At 37.5% G+C, this 21,020-nt stretch overlaps 1 protein-coding gene across 1 annotated transcript in view; it reads left to right on the top strand.

Moving 5' to 3' along the window:
- LOC128687167 (aconitate hydratase, mitochondrial) overlaps positions 1-20,671 on the top strand; it is a 69,668-nt gene extending 48,997 nt beyond the window's left edge. Inside the window, exons 7-14 of the mRNA XM_070092767.1 lie at positions 561-778; positions 3,203-3,409; positions 7,496-7,741; positions 7,862-7,954; positions 8,066-8,191; positions 11,956-12,190; positions 19,668-19,879; positions 20,149-20,671. Coding sequence (XP_069948868.1) covers positions 561-778; positions 3,203-3,409; positions 7,496-7,741; positions 7,862-7,954; positions 8,066-8,191; positions 11,956-12,190; positions 19,668-19,879; positions 20,149-20,289 — 1,478 coding nt within the window. The 3' untranslated portion in view covers positions 20,290-20,671. The remainder of the gene's footprint in view (positions 1-560; positions 779-3,202; positions 3,410-7,495; positions 7,742-7,861; positions 7,955-8,065; positions 8,192-11,955; positions 12,191-19,667; positions 19,880-20,148) is intronic.
- Positions 20,672-21,020: the final 349 nt, after the last annotated feature.

Genomic DNA, 21,020 nt, shown 5'->3' with positions numbered 1-21,020 from the left:
CTTCACAATATTCCTTATGGGAACAAATTCGGTCAGTACTGGCACCTGAACATACTTCTGGAATGAAAAAATATCATTAACCGGGGGTCCACTGTATTTTGAACTTTGTGTTAAATTGGCCAAATTACCAATTTCCGATCATTTTATTTTGTAGTTGAAGCAATTGACTGGGCAATTTCTTGTGCTCATTCGATAGAATGGAAGTGATACTAGTGAAATAGCTAAGAATTTGGTCGACTGGAATAATGTAATTGGCCTAAAATAGGAGTCAAAGTCGGCAAAATCGCCGATTTGTAAATATCACTGACACATCAAAATTTGCGAGAGCATAATTTTGTCAGTTTTCCATCAAATATCGTACTTTTTGTTTTATTACCTTCAGAAAAAGATTCTCTACCATTCCATAAGAAAAAATAAAAATTTTTTTTGGAAATTGTTGGACCCTGGTACACACTTTGAAATTTGGCCTCTGGACCCTGAAAGGGTTAAATGTTTCATTATACAAAAATTTCCCCAGAATACTTAATCCTGATATTACAGCATAAAATTTTAAATCGCAGGTGCAACTACATCAGTGTTCCCCTATAATAGCCGTATGAGACAGTATCTGGCAGCCACTAGTCGTAAGGACATTGCCAGTCTTGCTGATGCAAATATATCTCTGCTGACCCCAGATGAGGGTTCTCCATATGATCAAGTAATTGAAATTAACTTGTCTGAGCTGGAACCTCATATTAATGGCCCATTCACTCCAGATTTAGCTCACCCTGTCAATAAGGTTAGTAAATACATACTTGTATAAATGCATGCATATACCTGTTGATTTTGGTATGTATTTGAGACATTCATGGACTCCCCTACGAGAACTTAAAAATAAAAAAACAAGACAATAGACTAGTGGTCCATGCTAGATGGGTCTTGCTCATATCTAACCACTCCCACTCATGTACGGTACCTGTCAAACCTTTTCTTGTTTAAGCTATTTAAAGTATTAAGTTCATTGTTGCTATTTGGCAGGTTGTTTTATTAATCAACAACTTCAATTTCATCTCCATGGGGAAGTGGAACAGAATTCTTCCTCTGTAAGCCATGTGTGTCGTAAGAGGCGACTAAAATGCCGGAAGCAAGGGCCTAATAACCCTTTCTCCTGTATACATTACTAAATTTAAAAAGAGAAATATTCATTTTTGTTTTGAGGTGACCCTGCCTCAGTGGGATACAAATGGTTTGTTAAACAAATAACTTTATTTTCAAACTAAATCTATATTTATCCACTATTTTTGTTAGGGAGTAAAAAGTATTTGTGTGATGTTTTTGAAGGTTTTATGTGGATGTAGTAATTGTTCCACTGTATACACACACACCAAAAAAAAAAAAAACAGAATTAATTTTAGACAAACTTAGTCAGTGACCTTGGAAGTTAGGTTGTAGTTGAGTGGCTATAAAATTAAAAAGATCATAAAGGGTAAAATAAAAAAGCATGATATCTTTATAATCCAGTGTTGTATTGATGCAGATTTTGTGTTAATATTTATCCTGAAAAACAGTTTAATGATTATAGCTAGCTTTTTTTTTTTAACTGCCCTGGAGTTTTTAATGCTTGTACAAGTACAGCACCAATTTACTGCTAATGAAACATCCAGCACCTCTTTTAGTTGCAGCTCTACCACTTTGGGAGTGGTAGTATTGCAACATTCTTTGTACAGTAATAAATAAACCTGTTTCATTTATGCTGATGTTCAGTTTGTTTCCAGTAGACCATGGTGGGTCAGATGTATTGTTAAATTATTATTATTATATGATCTCTGTTGGTGCAGCAAAGCCTAGGAACCAAGAGTGCCAGAAAATTGGCATTTTGCCTATATTTTTGATTAGGAGGGTATATAAATCTGGTGGAGAGGTCCAGGAAAGGGGTTAGATGGAGTTGGTAAGGGAGGATTTGAGTGAGTAGGTAAGTTTATTTAGGTATAGTTATACATAAGTACAATTGCACAAATTTTGGGTGCTTTACAATTAATTGTCTTACGTAGTAATGTTTGTGTAAATTACCTAGGATTACTTAAAAGAAAAAAAGTCAGTGACTCATTTCCATTGGAGTTCTTGTAATATCTTTCTGTTAGCATCCTTGCTATTAGATATAGTAAAAATTAGTCATGATAACTATAAAAATAAACTAAAATCAACCACTTGAAATCAAGTTACAATAAAAAAGACGTACATTTTTTGAGCAGTAGTGCCTCGCTTTTGCTTCCTAATAAGTCTTTGCACCTTGTTCTTTTCCTCTGAAATTCATTAATTAAGTGCTGCGACATTCTGCATCTTTGCCTTAAATCTTTTCTGAAGCTGATCTGAATTTGATATTACCTAATATTTCAATAGTTGTCCAGGGTTCATTTCTTCGCTTAATCCTAACCTCTAACTGGTGCAGTATCATCAAAGATGACAATGAATATGGTTGAAAAAAATTCCCAGGCATCATTTACTCCACCAAAAGTTTTGTAGCTTACCAGTCTCTGCTGTAGTTTCTAGTTAATCTGATTCCTAAACTGTTTTCCTGGTCAGGTCTGTCCATTCCTTAATAATTTTCTTGGTGAAATAACTGATAAAATAATCGCTAAGGCCTGTGGAAATGATGCCTCACTGACTAATGTTTTCAGAGCAATTACAAACTTATGTGGTAAGGTATGGTGGCTGAGAACTGTGTAATATGGGATGGTGCATTAATTGAGTGTAATTTATTCCTAAAAATTGCTTATGTCTATTACATAACCTGTTATTTTGTTGTTGAAAACAAATATTAAGTCACCTAGTATTATTATCTCGCATATCTGCAGTTTTCATTGCCTAAACATGCAAGCTTTATGATGAATTATATCACCTATAAAGGATGAAATTAGGAATGGAACAACAGAATTTTTGCTGAAAACCAACACAATTTTAGGCCAATACCTACTGATACCAATACTCAGCTTTGTCAGTACTTCATAATTATCCAATACCTCTGATATTGATACTGTGGCACACCACACCCTTAGATAAAATAGTACTCAAATTCAAGAAAAAAGGTTCATCTGTTCCTCATTCTGGTATGAGTATGAGAGTTATCATGGCAGGTACCATTAAATGTGGAACAGTTTTTTATGTAGGTAGAGCTAATGTTAGATATCACCAATTAACTAAGTTTGTTATTTATTCTTCTAAGGTTGGTACAGCTGCCAGGGAGAAGGGTTGGCCTATTGATATTAAGGTGGGCCTCATTGGATCTTGCACTAACTCCTCCTATGAAGACATGGGTCGTTGTGCATCTATTGTGAAGCAAGCCATGAGCCATGGGCTCAAAGCAAAATGTCTTTTCCACATCACACCAGGATCAGAACAGATCCGTGCTACAATTGAACGGGATGGAATTGTAAGTTGAAAGTAAAATGCTACAATGTGTTCAATATAGGGTTTAGCTATTTATTGACTGCTCTTAAATATTATATACAGTAGTTATATGGTAATACAATAGAACCCTGGATTTCGCACGCGCTGGATATCAGACTTTTCAGATTTCAGACACTTTTTTGTGTGAAATTTTGCTTCAAATTTCGGACCTTTTCCCAGGAATCACACGTATCAGACGCGTCCACCCACTGGGACGCCACTTCATTCTGGCTCTATCACTGGTTGAGTGAGCATTCATCTGAAATATTTTGCAATTTTTGTGCTTGTTATTGATTGTAACTGCAAAATAAGCCACCATGGGCCCGAAGAAAGTTCCTAGTGCCAGCCCTTTAGTAAAGAAATTGAGAAACACGATAGAATTAAAGAAAGATTATAGAAAAATATGGAAGTGGCATACAGTTTAGCTGAGCTTGCCAGAATGCATGGGAAGTCGAAATCAACAATCTTTTCCATACTAGCAAAGAAAGTAGTAATCAAAGAAGCTAAAGTTGTGAAAGGGGTAAATATGTTGTTGGTGTGGATCAACCAAAAACAGTTAGCAGGAGATAGTGTTGTGGAGTCAGTCATTTGTGAAAAGGCAGGGCAGTTACATGCGGATCTCGTAAAGAAAATTCCTGGAACGAGTGCTGCTGTTAGTGAATTTAAGGCCAGCAGAGGCTGGTTCGACAGATTCAAGAAGCGTAGTGTAATACACGGTGTTGTAAGGCATGGTGCGCCTGCAAGTTCAGACAAACTTGGGGCCGAAGAATTCATTGATGAATTCAAGGAGTATGTAGAGGCTGAAGGATTCCTCCCTCAACAAGCGTTCAGTTGTGACGAAACAGGCCTCTTTCAGAAGAAAATGCCAAAGAGAACCTACATCACGGAGGAGGAAAAGGCACTGCCAGGACACAACCTATGAAGGATAGGCTAACACTCTTGTTTTCTGGTAATGCTAGTGGAGATTTCAAAGTGAAGCCTTTACTAGTGTATCACTCTGAAAATCCCAGTGTTCAAGAAAAACAATGTCGTCAAGAGTAAATTGTGTATGTTGTGGAAAGCCAGATGCCAGAAACAGAGCTCGAACAGTTTTTTGTGCTACAGGGGTACAGTGATTCTCAAGCTGGTCCTAGTGCCAGTGAAAGACGAAGGGAAGTAACCCCAGAGAGGGCATTGATACCTAAAGTCCTTAGGGAGGGGGATTCCCCTTCTAAACAATAACCTTAACTCCCTCTCCCCTCCTCGCCTTCTTCAATACGCCAACAAGAGTCTTCAATAAAGGCATGTAATGTTTATATTTATTTATATTTATCATTGTTTTCTGTATGTAAAACTATGGTTATTTTTTTTAAAATTAATTTTTTGTGAATATTTTTGGGTGTCTGGAATGGATTAATTGTATTTACATTATTTCTTATGGGAAATATTACTTCGGTTTTCGCACTTTTCAGATTTAGAACGACCTTCTGGAACGGATTAAGTACGAAATCTGGGGTTCCACTGTATTGAAATATGGAGTTTTAACTAAGCTTTGGTGTGCTAATTTTTGTTGATAGACTGTACATCAGATTAATGAAAATAATACTGGGTGAATTCAAATCAAGGTCCCACAGGTGTAATGTATTGAGGGTATTGTCTGTAGTTGTTGATTTGTTAGCAGGTCTGGAAATAAGTAATGCAGATCATACAGTTGTTTTAATGAAGTATTCAAGGGAGGCTGGGTTAGAGCATTTGAAGCAATGTCCATGTGATGTAACTAAATGGCAAAGAGTAACAGTCGCTGATTACAGTGGAACCCTGAATATCAGCTGTAATCCGTTCCAGAAGGTTGGCCTAAATTCAAAAAGGCCTAAATTCGAAGCAATATTTCCCATAAGAATTAATGTAAATACAATTAATATTTAGTGAAGGGATTCAGGGAAACCGGTTATTTTTATATAGCTGGACTTGAGTCCTGGAAATGGAAAGTACAATGCCTGCACTCTAAAGGAGGGGTTCAGGATATTGGCAGTTTGGGGGGATATGTTGTGTATCATTATACGTATATGCTTCTAAACTGTTGTATTCTGGGCACCTCTGCAAAAACATTGATTATGTGTGAGTGTGGTGAAAATGTTGAATGATGATGAAAGTATTTTCTTTTTGGAGATTTTTTCTTTTTGGGTCACCCTGCCTTGGTGGGAGACGGCCGACTTGTTAAAAAAAAAAAAAACTTAATCCATTCCAGACACCCAAAAATATTAAAAAATACATTTTGTAAAGTTTAATTATAATTTTACATACACAAAATGACAATTGCATATAAATGAACATTTAAATCATTATTGCATACCTGTTTTGAAGGCGTATGGAAGACAGGGAGGAGGGGAGAGGGAGGGGGAGAGGTTATTGTTTGGAAGGAGAATCCCTCTTTGGGGTTACTTCCCCTCTTTGTCTTTTAATGGCACTAGGACCAGCTCGAGAGTTGCTGGACCCCTGTTGCACAAAAAACTGTCCAGAGAGGTCTGTTTCTGGTACCTCTTAAGATTTGCCTGGAGTGGGCCAAAGTTTTGTCACTGAACATGTTACAGATACGGCTTGTTTCAGCTTGGTCAGGGTGATATTTCTTAGCAAAAGCTTGCACCCTACTCCACATTACACAAGTCTCCTTGATCTCTACAATTTCTTTCTTCAGTTCTATCGTGTTTCTCACTTTCTTTAGCAAAGGGCTGGCACTCTGAACTTTCTTTGGGCCCATAGTGCGTTATTTCACAGTTGCACTTAATAAACAAGCACAAAAACCAATGGATTTTAAGGAAATGTTTTGATGAATGCACGAAGTATGTGCTCATTCACCGAGAGACACAGGGAGACTGACTCGCCTATGCATGGCATCCTGGCGAGAGGCAGGCTGATGCGTCTAATATGGCCGATTTGTGAGGCACCAGCCAAAATATGGAGCAAAATTTTCGCCCAAAAACCAGCCTAAATACGATTCAACCAATAAACGCAACGGCCGACAGTCAGGGTTCCACCATACATATTTGGTGGTACAATATACAGTGGACTCCCGACATTTGATGGCATCGACATTCGATAAATCCGACATTCGATGCATTTTAACGCAAAAATTTCGCCTCGACATTTGATGGAAAACCCGACATTCGATATGATTCGTACGAGACGTGTCCACGTGTGGCCTGAACTGCACCGTGTGTGCCAGTGTTTACAAGCCAGCCAGTGTGCGCACATCTAAGGATACGTTCGGTACATTCCATATTATCCATATTATCACTGTTTTTGGTGCTTGTTTCTGCAAAATAAGTAACCATGGGCCCCAAGAAAGCTTCTAGTGCCAACCCTTCGAGAAAAAAGATGCTAATGACTATTGAAATGAAGAAAGAGATAATTGCAAAGTATGAAAGTGGAGTGCATGATGATTTGGTAAAGAAATTGCCTGCAACTAGTGGTGATGTGAGTGAATTTAAGGCCAGCAAAGGTTGGTTTGAAAGATTTAAGAATCGTAGTGGCATACACAGTGTGGTAAGGCATGGTGAGGCTGCCAGTTCAAGTCCTAATGGAAGGGGATTCCCCTTCTAAACACTAACACCATCCACACTCTCCCCTCCTCCCATCCCATCAATCATCACCAGATCTTCATTAAAGGTAAGTGTCAATTATTCTATTGTTATTAATCTATTGTTATTGTTGTTATTTTAATTATTCTATTGCATTAAACTTAATATTTCATGTGGTAAATTTTTTTTTCACACTTTTGGGTGTATTGCACGGATTAATTTGATTTCCATTATTTCTTATGGGGAAAATTAATTCGACTTTCGATATTTTCGACATTCGATGGCTCTCAGGAATGGATTAATATCAAATGTCAGGGGTCCACTGTATACAGTATTTTGCAAGGCCTTTGTTGGGGGAACTGCAAGGTGAGAGTACTGTACTATTAAGAATAAAATGTCAAAATGTGACATTTCCTGTTAAAAAGAAAAGAAAAATACTTATTATTTACTAGCATAGCATAGGGAGAAAAAAGTTAATAAGTACGTATTTTATAGTAGGTTATTCTCAACAGGCAGAAACCTTGCGTGCCTTTGGTGGTGTTGTTTTGGCAAATGCCTGTGGGCCATGTATTGGTCAGTGGGATCGTCAAGATGTCAAGAAGGGAGAGAAGAATACTATTGTTACTTCATACAACCGCAACTTTACTGGCCGTAATGATGCCAACCCTGCAACTCATGCCTTTGTTACGTCTCCAGAGTTGGTTACTGCTATGACTCTTGCTGGCAGGCTTGATTTTGATCCACGAAATGACTCTTTAGTAAGTTACGTGATTTAAAGTTCTTGGTTTTGTTTTATATAAAAACATTCAAAAACTCTAATCTAAATGCAAACTTTACATACTTATTATGTAGTTAACTTTTATTTACTTACATTTAAGGTTGGAAATGATGGAAAAGAATTCAAGCTCAGTGATCCTTTTGCTGATGAGTTACCAACCCGTGGGTTTGACCCTGGAGAGGACACGTATCAGGTCAATGCTTGTTAAATGATAGTGATTTTTCTACATGAATATTAATGATATAATAATATATTCCTGGTTCTAGTTACAAAAATGTTATAATCCAATTGAAGAATTTTTCAGGCACCTCCAGAAGATGGTTCGAATTTGGTTGTTAATGTGAGTCCAGAGTCTGAACGACTTCAACTTTTGTCACCTTTTGACAAATGGGATGGCAAGGACCTGGAAGATATGACTATTCTTATTAAGGTATTAATTCAACATTTTTGGTGTAGGGAAAGGTACAGTACAAAAATATTTTTTTTATAATTGTGGGGTTTATAAAAAAAAGTGAGAGGTAAGAAGTGGGCAATATTCACTATGCATTTGGAGAATGTTAAGCACATTTAAGTCAAATGAAAGAACATTTAGGAACTTTTTAGCCAAATGAAAGAGAATTCAAATTGAGAAAAATGCCTCAAACCACTCTCAAACATTGAAATATGCAATAAAACAAGTTTTCTTATCCTTAATACAAAAGTAAGAGAGGCTATTTTGAAATGTAGAGTAGAGATGTTTGGAGTCTAGTTTAACTGTGGGAGATCCTGGAAAAAAATTCCTGTGTGGAAAGATTTTTAAAAATAACAAATATTTTTTCTTACAGATCATTAGAGCTTGTATTTTTATCGAATAAGAGTGAAGTCTGATAAAATCTTAGGATTTTGTGGTGTGTTGAAGTTGGTGAAAAAATGATCACTAGTCAGCAACATCAGCATTAAAGCTCCAGCGATGTTTACATTTTACAATTATTGAACTTAATATATAATTGTTTTTCTTATTTTTTTAAATTTTTTGAATGTTTAACACTATACAAATTTCTTACAATATTAGAAGTGTTTCAAGGTGTTTTAGCACTTCAAATATGGCTTCACTTGGAATAATCGGTATATATATGGAATTTTTTTTTTTTTTAACACTTCGTCCATCTCCCACCAAGGCAGGGTGACCCAAAAAGAAAGAAAAACTTTCATCATCACTCAACACTTTCACCATTACTCATACATAATCACTGTCTTTGCAGAGGCACTCAGATATGACAGTTTAGATGTCTCTCCAAACTGCCAATATCCCAAACTCCTCCTTTAAAGTGCAGGCACTGTTCTTCCCATTTCCAGGACTCAAGTTCAGCTAACTTGTTTCCCTTAATTCCTTCACAGAATATTAGCTTGCTTACACTCCAACAGCTCATCAGGTCCCAAAAACCATTTGTCTCCATTCACTTCTATCGAAAATGCTCACATGTACCTGCTGCATGTCCAAGCCCCTTGCACACAAAACCTCTTTTACCCCCCCCCCCCCTCCTCCATCCTTTCCTAGGATGACCCCTACCCCTCCTTCCCTCTGCTACATATTTATGCACCTTAAAAGTCATCGTATTTTGCTCCATCTTTAAATGACTAAACCACCACAACAACCCCTCTTCAACCCTCTGAATAATACTTTTAGTAACTCCACACCTCCTCCTAATTTCCACACTATGAATTCTCTGCATAATATTTACACCACACATTGCCCTTAGACAGGACATCTCCACTGCCTCTAACTGGCTCCTCACTGCAGCATTTACAACCCATGTTTCACATCTATATAAGAGTGTAGGTACCACTATACTCTTGTACATTCCCTTCTTTGCCTCCGTGGATAGCGTTTTTTTTTTTTTCACCAGATACCTTAATGCACCACTCACCTTTATTCTTCATCATTTCTATTGTTAACCTAATCCTTCATAAACCCATCCGTTGCCAAGTCTACTCCCAAATATCTGAACACATTCAGTTCTCCTATATTCCATCCAATGCTATCTCCAATTTTTCTTTACATAACTCATTTGATACCCTCAGTCACCATACTCTTACATAAATATGATTTTTTTTTTTTAACAAGTTGGCCGTCTCCCATCGGGGCAGGGTGACCCAAAAAGAAAACATCCCCAAAAAGAAAATATTTTCATCATTCAACTCTTTCACCTTACTCATACATAATCACTGTTTTTGCAGAGGTGCCCAGAACACAACAGTTTAGAAACATATACGTATAAAGATATACGTGTACATACAACTATCCCTCCAAACTGCCAATATCCCAAACCCCTCTTTTGAAGTGCAGGCATTGTACTTCCCATTTCCAGTACTCAAGTCCGGCTATATAAAAACATGCGGTTTCCCTGAATCCCCTCACTAAATATTACCCTGCTCACACTCCAACAGCTCTTCAGGTCCCAAATACCAGTCGTCTCCATTCACTCCTATCTAACACGCTCATGAATGCTTGCTGGAAGTCCAAGCCCCTCGCCCACAAAACCTCCTTTACCCCCTCCAACCTTTTCGAGGACGACCCCTATCGCACCTTCCTTCCCCTACAGATTTGTACGCTTTCCATGTCATTCTACTTTGATCCATTCTCTCTAAATGACCAAACCACCTCAACAACCCCTCTTCAGCCCTCTGACTAATACTTTAATTAACTCCACACCTAATTTCACCACTCCGAATTCTCTGCATAATATTTGCACCACACATTGCCCTTAGACAGGACATCTCCACCGCCTCCTCGCTGCAGCATTTACAACCCAAGCTTCACATCCATATAAGAGTGCTGGTACCACTATACTTTCATACATTCCCTTCTTTGCCTCCATGGATAACATTCACCCAAATTCATCTACCATCCTTTGCAACTTTCTCTTCAGAATCTTCCAAAAGAACTGTGTCACTGGAAAAGAGTAACCATGACTTCTCTTGCTCTTCATCAGATTCACATCTCCCTAATACCCTAGCATTCACTACTTTTACAATTTATATCTATGAATATAGTAAACTTAATATAGCACAGTACACACAATTTACAGACATACTTCCCATAATTTTAAGTGTTATATTGGGGTCCATTATGTCAAAGGTTTAATGTATTTAAATTAAACAACTCTGGTGACATTATGTATTGTCTTAAGACCTGCTCTTAATGGAAAATAATCTCCTTCTCTCCTACATGCTCAGCCTTATCTTCTCTGCATAAAACCCTCTTTGCTGCTTTTAGTATAGGAAATATTCCAAAAGAAGTTAAGAAAATATTCTTAAGTCTAGTAGTTGCAAATATTCAACAATTGAAGTAGGGGTTTAAACATCCAGCAGACATATGTGAACATGTTACAATAGTGGCTGCAAGAGGTCTTTGGGATTTGAAGTGTTGTTTGAGTACATATATGTCAATAGTTGGCAGTCTTGACTTTTAGTGGTGAGAAGTACAGGGCAGGGTATGGGTCAGCCTAGGAAAGGTTGGAGGGAGGGGGGTAAAGGAGGTTTTGTGTGTGAGGGGCTTGGACTTTCAGCAAACATGCATGAGCATGTTAGATAGGAGCAAATGGAGACCTGTGGTTTTTAGGACTTGACGTGCTGTTGGAGTGTAAGCAAGGTAACATTTATGAAGGGATTCAGGGCAACTGGCAGGCCAGACTTGATTCCTGGAGATGGGAAGTATACTGCTGGCACTCTGAAGGACGGGGGGGGGGGGGGGGGGGGGCTAATGTTGCAGTTTTATAAAAGTAGTGTAAGCGCACCTCTGGCAAGACAGTGATGGAGTGAATGATAAAAGTTTTTCTTTTTTGGGCCACCCTGCCTTGGTGGGAAATGGCCGGTGCATTAATAAAAAAAATAAAAGTACAGGGCCTATTCTTTGACATTTGGGTAGTATTGTTGAAGTTTGGTGGGTCATTAACATTAGAAAAAGTTAGTTAGTTCTCTCTGCCTTTGTTGGAAAGGGTCATTATGTTAAAAGAAGAAAAATAGCATGTCATATTCATGTTAGGTGTCCTAATTTTTCTGCATTTTGTATAGCTACTTTTACACTTGTTCAGTTACAAATATGTGTGACATGAATCATTATTTATTTACACATTAAAGTTGTTTTATACAGTTACTACTCTCAATTTAAGAAATCAAAATCAGTATGCCTTACAATATAGTATTTGCCAACAGGTCAAGGGAAAATGCACAACTGACCACATCTCTGCTGCTGGACCGTGGCTGAAATTCCGTGGCCACTTGGACAATATCTCAAACAACATGTTTCTTACTGCTGTCAATGCTGAGAATGGTGAAATGAACAATGTACAGAACAAGGCAACAGGAGAGTGGGGTCCTGTACCTGCCACTGCTCGTGCATATAAAGCCAGTAACATCAAATGGTGTGTCATTGGTGATGACAACTATGGTAAACATACTTGCATTAATTTTCAGTATTTTGTAAATGTGTATCAGAAACCCCTTTTAATGAGTAACTTATTTAAGTGAAGAGAGATGGCATGTAGCCAGTAGAATGGTTGAAATAGGCAAATGCAGAGCAAAACTTTGAGACAACATTTTGCCCATACGACAGGCTTTCTCAAATCACTTCATAGCACACAGCAAGCTTATTTATACAGGCATGAGGTCATACATGATAGTCAAGGAGGTGAGGTGTGAGATCATGGTATGGACAGTGAATGGAGGAATACTGCAGGTGGCCTACTGGTTAAGCCAGGGACCACTGAAGGAGGCCTACTGGATAATTCATGAGTGCATTAGACCATTGTACTGTTTTTGCTTATAAAATATAAGAGGAGGTTAGGGTGTAAATAGTTTGAAGGCACTCTGGTTACGCTCAAAAGTATTAATTGCAGATTATGGCAGCTTCTAGGAATTTGTTGTTGGTATCTTTTAAGTTCTATAATATACTAATGCAGCATTTTTCCAAGGCATCAAATATCAGATTTGTCTGTATATAATCCAGGCATAATTCATGCATTCTACATGCATATTGATGTTCTTGAGAGACATGTTGCCTATGTACAGTATTTCCTATTGCAGGTTCCACAAGGTGTAAATTCCTACACTAGTGGTGTGAGTTGTTGAATTTGTCGGGCACAGTCTTAACCCTTTGACTGTTTTGGCCGTGTGTATACATCTTACGAGCCAATGTGTTTGACTTATATATACTAAAAAATTCTAGCAGCTTCAAATCAGGCAGGAGAAAGCTGGTAGGCCCACATGTGAGAGAATGGGTCTGTGTGGTCAGTGTGTGCAGTATAAAGAAAATCCTGCAGCACGCAGTGCATAATGAGGAAAAAAAAATCTCCGACCGTGTTTTTGGATTAAAACGCCAACTTTGAGGTGCATTTTCGTATAGTATTTATGGTTGTATTCTTGTTTTCTTGGTCTCATTTGACAGAATGGAAAACATATTATAGAAATAGATGTGATTTTGATTGGTTTTACTATGAAAAGGATCTTGAAATGGAGCTCAAAGTGGCAGAAATGTTTGATATTTGCCGATGTTCAAGAGTAAACAAATGACCTCATTGTCCAATAAATGTCCAGTTAGCCATTCTGATAAGCAGTTACAAATGGGTTGACGTTATTTATACAATTATTAAGATATTGCAGTAGTCTGCATAACAGTAAATCTATATTTTGTGTAAATAAAAATTCAAAATAGAAACCAAGAGTATTATAACAGGTCTGGAGACGTGACTAATGAACAGAGATGTCTGCATTGTTCATTCTGGACCCTATTTTGAAATTGACATTTTTTAATTTGCATGAAATTGGTCAAATTGCCAATTTCTGACCACTTTATTGGGTAGTTGAAATTGGTAAATGGGCAGTTTCTTGTACTCAATCGATAGAACAAATGGAGTTCTCAAGAAGTAGCTAGGAGTTTGGTGGACTGGAACAATGGAATTGGCCAAAAATAGGGCTCAACGTGGGCAAAATCGCCGATGTGTAAATGTCGCCAAGGTCGCTAAATTTGTGAGAGCATAATTCTGTAGGTTTTCCATCAAATTTCGTACTTTTGATGTCATTATCATCGGGAAAAGATTCTCTATCATTTCATAAGAAAGAATAATTTTTTTCTTTCAAATATTTTGCGACATCAGGAGACAGTTCAGGATTTCGGGTTGTGACAGTCAAAGGGTTAATAGTGCCTGATTCTTATGACTGCAACACTTTTTTTATATTTTTAGAGAAGGTTGATGTGATATATTTTGTGGTATGGCCTGAAAAAAAAATAGTTTCTGTCACTGTTCTCTTCTGTGGGTGTGACAGGTATTTTGTGTGCTCAGCTTCCTCCTTAGAGGAAATTTGAATGATATATTTTTCAGGATGTCTCATTCTTCCTCAAGATATTTGGGGATGTAGATCCTGTACAGACTGAAGAAAAAGTCAACAAGTGTGCCTCATTTTGTTCACTGCATGACCCGGGAACAAAACAAACCATAGCCATTGTTGTTGTTTTTCATTAAAACCTATAGAAGCCGTAGCCCCACATCTCAAGGAAGAATGTGATATCTTTTATAAAAGCAAGTTCATGACACTCAAGTTTCCCATGTGTGTGAGATTGAAGAAGCCAAGCATTCAACTTACTCTTATTGCCCATAAAAGAAAACACTAAACAGAATTACTTTTTTTTTTTTTTTTCCAGGCTACACCACAGAATACATCACACCAACCCTCTCCAAGAGTAACAGGGGTTGTAGTCATAACACTGGGCACCATTAAAGATTCTTACCATCAGACACCAATTCAACCACTTGGGCTGTGTCAGTCAAGGAGTACATACCATACTTAGCAGAACCTGTGATAGAAATGTGTAGGCGAGTTGTCTCACAATTTGGCAGTTCGATACAGGAACACCAGTATGTGTGTAGAATGTACACCATGACTAATTTCTGTGTTATAAATGACAAAACTGCACATCTGATGTCCTGAAAAGATGCTGAAAAAGTTCTTTTAGGAATCAAAATGCCTGGACTCTTCCCTGATCTGCAAATAGACCCAGATCCAGGAAATATCAAATTAGCTGAACCCTTACCTGATCTTGACTACAAAAAAAAAAAAAAAAAATTTAAAAATGGTTTCCCACACACAATATGTGGTAACCAGGGCCACCTGCAGTACCACACTTCTCGTTCACCTTGATCTCATTTCTCACTTCCTCAATTACTCGCCTGCTCACACCTGACTTAACTGTAGGTTACCTATAGTTGGTCTCTGGGGTCACCGCCCATGGCCTGTCCCTTGTGTTCTGGTTGATGTCCTTATTGACCAGGCTACTGGTGCCAGTCACAAGTAGATCAACATGTGAAAAACAGCCTGATTGATCAGGAACTGACTTTAGGAAGCTGTCAAGTTTCCTTTTGAAGACAGCTTGGGTTTTATTAGTATTTCTCCTTATGAATGAAGGGTGGGTGTCTTGGTACCCTTATATTTATTGAATTTTCTCTTAATGAACTCATCATGCCCCTACATAGTGGACTCATTGTGCCCTTCGCTTTCATATGGAGTGATTTCAGTGTGGAGGTTTGGGACTGGTCCCTTCAGAAGTTTCCATGTGTAAATTATATTGCATCTTTTTCACCCATGTTCCAAGGAGTACAGTTCTCCAGCTCTACTTTTTTTTTTTTTTAACACGTCGCCGTTTCCCACCGAGGCAGGGTAACCCAAAAAGGAAGAAAAAACTTTCATCATCGTTCATCACTGTCTTTGCAGAGGCGCTCAGATACGACAGTTTAGATGTCCCTCCAAACTGAATATCCCAAAACCCTCCTCTAAAGTGCAGGCATTGTACTTTACTTTTCCAGGACTAAAGTCCAGCTAACTGGTTTCCCTGAATCCCTTCACAAAATATTACCATGTTCACACTCCAACAGCTCGTCAGGTCCCAAAAACCATTCATCTCCATTCACTCCTATCTAACACACTTATGCATGCTTGCTGGAAGTCCAAGCCCCTCGCCCACAAAACCTCCTCTACCCCCTCCCTCCAACCTTTTTGGGGACGACCCCTACCCTGCCTTATTTTCCTTACAGATTTATATGCTCTCCAAGTCATTCTGCTTTGTTCCATTCTCTCTGAATGATCAAACCACCTAAACAACCTCTCTTCAGCCCTCTGACTAATACTTTTAGTAACTCCACACCTAATTTCCACACTCTGAATTCGCTTCACAATATTTATACCACACATTGCCCTTAGACAGGACATCTCCACTGCCTCCAGGGCCGCCTCGCTGCAGCATTTACAACCCAAGCTTCACACCCATATAAGAGTGTTGGTACCACTATACTCTTGTACATTCTCTTCTTTGCCTCCATGGATAACAGTTTTTGTTTCCACAGATACCTCAATGCACCACTCGCCTTTTTTCCTTCATCATTTCTATGGTTAACCTCATATTTCATAAATCCATCTGCTGACAAGTCAACTCTCAAATATCTGAAAACATTCACTTCTTCCATACTCTCTCCTCCAATGTGGTATCCAATTTTTCTTAATCTAAATTGTTTGATACCCTCATCACCTTACTCTTAACCATGTTCACTTTCAACTTTCTACCTTTACACACCCTCCCAAATTCGTCCACTAAGCTTTGCAACTTTTCTTAGAATCGCCCAAAAGCACAGTATCATCAGCAAAAAGTAACTTTGTCAACTCCCATTTTATATTTGATTCCCCATAATTTAAGCCCACCCCTTTCCCCAACACCCTAGCATTTACTTCTTTTACAGCTCTATGTATAAATATGTTAAACAACCATGGTGACATAACACATCCCTGTTTAAGACTTACTTTTACTGGGAAGTAATCTCTCTCTCTCTCTCTTAGACACCCTAACCTGAGCCTCACTGTTCTCATAAAAACTCTCTATAGCATTTAGTAACTTGCAATTTTGCCTGCATTTAAAAAGGCAGTTAGGATACAGCAATATTTCAGTCTAGAGAGAGCAAGTGTATTGTCATTGGCTTTACGTCTTGTTTTGACTATTCTGGTTATTCAGCCTATCATTTTCCTTGCAGCTATGATAATAACATTGTTGTGATCCTTGAATGTGAAATACTCTCACATTATTCCTTCTAGTTCTCTCATATTGAACTTCCATTCTTATAAGTGATTTAGGATTGTGTTATACTCTGATCTAGTTTTTATTTCCTTAAGCTGTCCATTCCTGAGTAACTGAAATTTGATCTTGTTAAGCATCATATTGTTGTCAGTGGCCCACTATAAGGCTAAGTTTATATCAGTTTTAGGGTTCGCTGTGTCCTCAATGGATTTCACTCATACAAATTTAAGTGGGGTTAGTACTGTGCCTCGAAAAACAGAGCTGTGCGCTGTGGCATCCCTCTATTTCACTCTGTGTACTATTACTCTTTGGGTTCTAGATGTTAGGAAGTTATACATCCTTCTACCCCCCCCCCCCCCCCCTTTCTTTTCCAGTTATTTCTTTTGTACTCATTGTGTGCATTTATTACACCATGGTCTCTTGTTGAAGGGTTTTGCAAAGTTGGTGTACACTACCTCTGCATTATGCTGGTCTTTCATGTCTCCTGGAGGTGTTATAATGGTCCAGCAGTTGCAAAAAGTAACTGCTGGACAATAGTCTAAAACCACGTTGCTGTAGGTTGTGCAGTTATTGTGATTCTACATGATTGGTGATCTTGCTTTTTAACACCCTTGATTATGTGTGACATTAGTGCTATCACTGTCTTTTTTTTTTTTTTTTGCATTTGCTTTACTCTCACCATTGTGGAGTGAGCTATATCAGTGGTTTTTAATGACTGGCAAAACTCCTGTGTCAAAGTTCCTTCTACATAGAATATTTAAAGCACGAGATAATGGTTCCTTGTAATTTTTGATGGATACTGAGTTCACAAGTCTGGGTCTGGGATAGAATTCATGGGAATGCTATCAATGGCTTTTCTGAAGTCAAGTGGAGTTATGTCAGATATTGTGAAAATGTCTGCAGTCTTGAGATTGTCAATTTTTAGACCGATTAATGGTCCACTGAACATGTGTCGTATTAAGACCACAATATGTCACTCACATCTTTGTCAGTGTATATACTATCTCCCTTAAAAACCCAATACAAGATGTGGTTTTTGCCCTGGATTTTGCACATGAGAAAAAGTATTTTGTATTTCCTCCAATTTCATTTTTTGGTCCCTGGACTCATTATTTGATACATTCAGTTTAATTGGAACACACACTATTTCTTTAACTAGTGTTTCCTTTCATTTTTCAGAAAGTCTGCAGCCATTGATAAACTTTGTGATCTGTTGCCTTCACCTGTAGAGATAGCACCTTTCTCTAACTTTCATTTTTATCTTCCTTTTTCATCCTAGCTTAAATGTGCTTTTGGCATATTTTGTATTGACTTGAAAAAGCCTGTTGTACTGGCAAACAGTTGTCACAATTAAGTTTTGCTGTACATTTGTGTTTATTTCAAACAGCATACTTAAGATAAATGTGTATCATTGTGAAAGTGATAATCATGTATAGTAAGTGGAGTACTATTTTAGAAATAATCCTTTAAGAATTTTAGTTAATCATTTGAAACTGGTATCTCCCTTATTAAAGCAGATTTATCTTTGAGAATTGATAAATTGTTTACAGATGCTCCTCGCTTTATAAATGATGATTCAACTTTTGGTATTTTGACTTGATGATGGTACGATAGTGATGTACATTCAGTAGTCATCAAACTTAGAATTTTGGTCTGTTCCCTGTCTAGTGATATGCCATATGATACTCTCTACTGATACTGGATGATAGCACCACCCACCCAACTATGCTTCGTCTCTGTAGCAATCACAGGTGGGAACATTTCATACAGTGTTTAGCAACATATCATACGGTGTTTTTTCTGTGTTTAACCAAATTTTCCCAAGCCCATTATGTCTACTAAATGCCGAAATGTGTCTCCTGCTTCTGGTGAGAAGAAAATGAGAAAAGTAATTACTTTGGATGAGCGTGTTAGATAGGAGTGAATGGAGACGAATGATACTTGGGACCTGACGATCTGTTGGAGTGTGAGCAGGGTAATATTTAGTGAAGGGATTCAGGGAAACCGGTTATTTTCATATAGTCGGACTTGAGTCCTGGAAATGGGAAGTACAATGCCTGCACTTTAAAGGAGGGGTTTGGGATATTGGCAGTTTGGAGGGATATGTTGTGTATCTCTATACGTATATGCTTCTAAACTGTTGTATTCTGAGCACCTCTGCAAAAGCAGTGATAATGTGTGAGTGTGGTGAAAGTGTTGAATGATGATGAAAGTATTTTCTTTTTGGGGATTTTCTTTCTTTTTTTTTTTGGGTCACCCTGCCTCGGTGGGAGACGACCGACTTGTTGAAAAAAAAAAAAATGAAACTTAAGACAATTATTTGTTTGTTTATTTATTCAATGACGGTAGCTATTTATTTTCTTATTTATCTTATATTCATGTTCGACAAAGGGTATTTTCAACTTATAATTGGTTCATCGGAACGTAACTTCATCACAAGTTGAGGAGCACCTGTAATTAGTGTGAATACAGTGGACCCCCGCATAACGATCACCTCCGAATGCGACCAATTATGTAAGTGTATTTATGTAAGTGCGTTTGTACGTGTATGTTTGGGGGTCTGAAATGGACTAATCGACTTCACAATATTCCTTATGGGAACAAATTCGGTCAGTACTGGCACCTGAACATACTTCTGGAGTGAAAAAATATCGTTAACCGGGGGTCCACTGTACTTGTAATAAAATAATGGTGGAAATATAATTTAATGACAGGTTTTTACCCAGTGTGGCTTTCTTGCATTTGACTTGTAACTAACTGGCTTTATTACTTTGTGTATAATTTATGAATTGATCCTTGTAATCCTTAGGTGAGGGAAGCTCTCGGGAGCATGCTGCTCTTGAGCCTCGTCACCTGGGTGGTCGTGCAATTATTGTGAAGTCCTTTGCTCGTATTCATGAAACCAATTTGAAGAAGCAAGGCATGTTGCCACTCACATTTGCTGATCCAGCTGACTATGACAAGATTGGCCCTGATGACAAAATTTCCCTCATTGGCCTAGCAGGTTTTGCTCCTGGCAAGGTTAGTATGATTTTAATATTTATCTTGCCTCCATTCATGAAACCTTATTGTCAGTTTTAATTTTAAGGTTTTGGATAGATGCAAAAAATTACTTTTACATGAAAGGTTATTAAGAGAAGTGAGGAGGATAATTAAGTATATGTATCAAGTACAATAGACTTTTTGCATAAATAAGTTTTCTCCATTTTTAAGGTTTATACATGGATGGTCTTGTGAAATTAACTAATTAGGTTGGTAATTTAGTATTAATTATAGGTATTTTGTTTCAGCCTCTTCAGTGCCGTATCAAACACCCCAGTGGTTCAACAGAAACTATTCAGTTAAATCACTCGTGCAATGAGCAACAGATCACCTGGTTTAAAGCTGGTTCAGCTCTGAATCGCATGAAAGCGTTAGCAGCTGGCAAGTAAAATCATCAAGTAGTATATTGTTATGTACATAAGTTCATTTGTTATTCTGAAGGTCAGTTAGCTTGCCAACTAATCTTCAAAAATAGTGATACTGTAGTTTGTAGTTTTGTAGCTATATGTAGATAATTTTTATGAATTGGTGTCTTATTTCTGTTATTGAAATATGGACTATAAGAGTTTTATAATTGATGAAGTCAATACCACAACTTAAAAGGTAAGAAGTTAGGAAAAATATCTTTGGAAAAAAATTTATTATATTTTATGTGTGGTGGTAGGTTGTCTTTGATTGTAAGAAAGATTCATAAATTTTTAATTCCTTTGGGAACATTGTGATGGTATGTGATGCTGACTTTAATAATAATAAATTATTTTTAAATTATGATATTTTGGTATCTGATGAGCATCAGAAGTATGTTAAAAAGAGTAATGTCAGTTAATGCTGCACATAGCACAAGAGATATACTAATATCAAAGCACTAATTTTTAATTAAACCAGACTGGAATTTTAAACACGCATGTGTATTTTAATAATTCATAAAGAACTGCAGATGACATTCTTGACTGCCTTTGTTAAAAATGTCCAGCATTGAGATTTAAAATTGTAAAATCTTATTTTAGAAACTTGAATTTTCATTTTAGACATTTGCCAAAGTGTTTAGAACTTAAGGTAAAGTACTTGCTTGCTTTGTGAAAATGTGTCTTATTAGCGCTCTGTGTAGTGTTTAGTGGAT

Source organism: Cherax quadricarinatus, chromosome 40, assembly GCF_038502225.1.
Source record: "Cherax quadricarinatus isolate ZL_2023a chromosome 40, ASM3850222v1, whole genome shotgun sequence".
NCBI lineage: Eukaryota > Metazoa > Arthropoda > Malacostraca > Decapoda > Parastacidae > Cherax > Cherax quadricarinatus.
The sequence above is the reverse complement of the archived record's forward strand: the minus strand, read 5'-3'. Positions and strand labels throughout refer to the sequence as shown.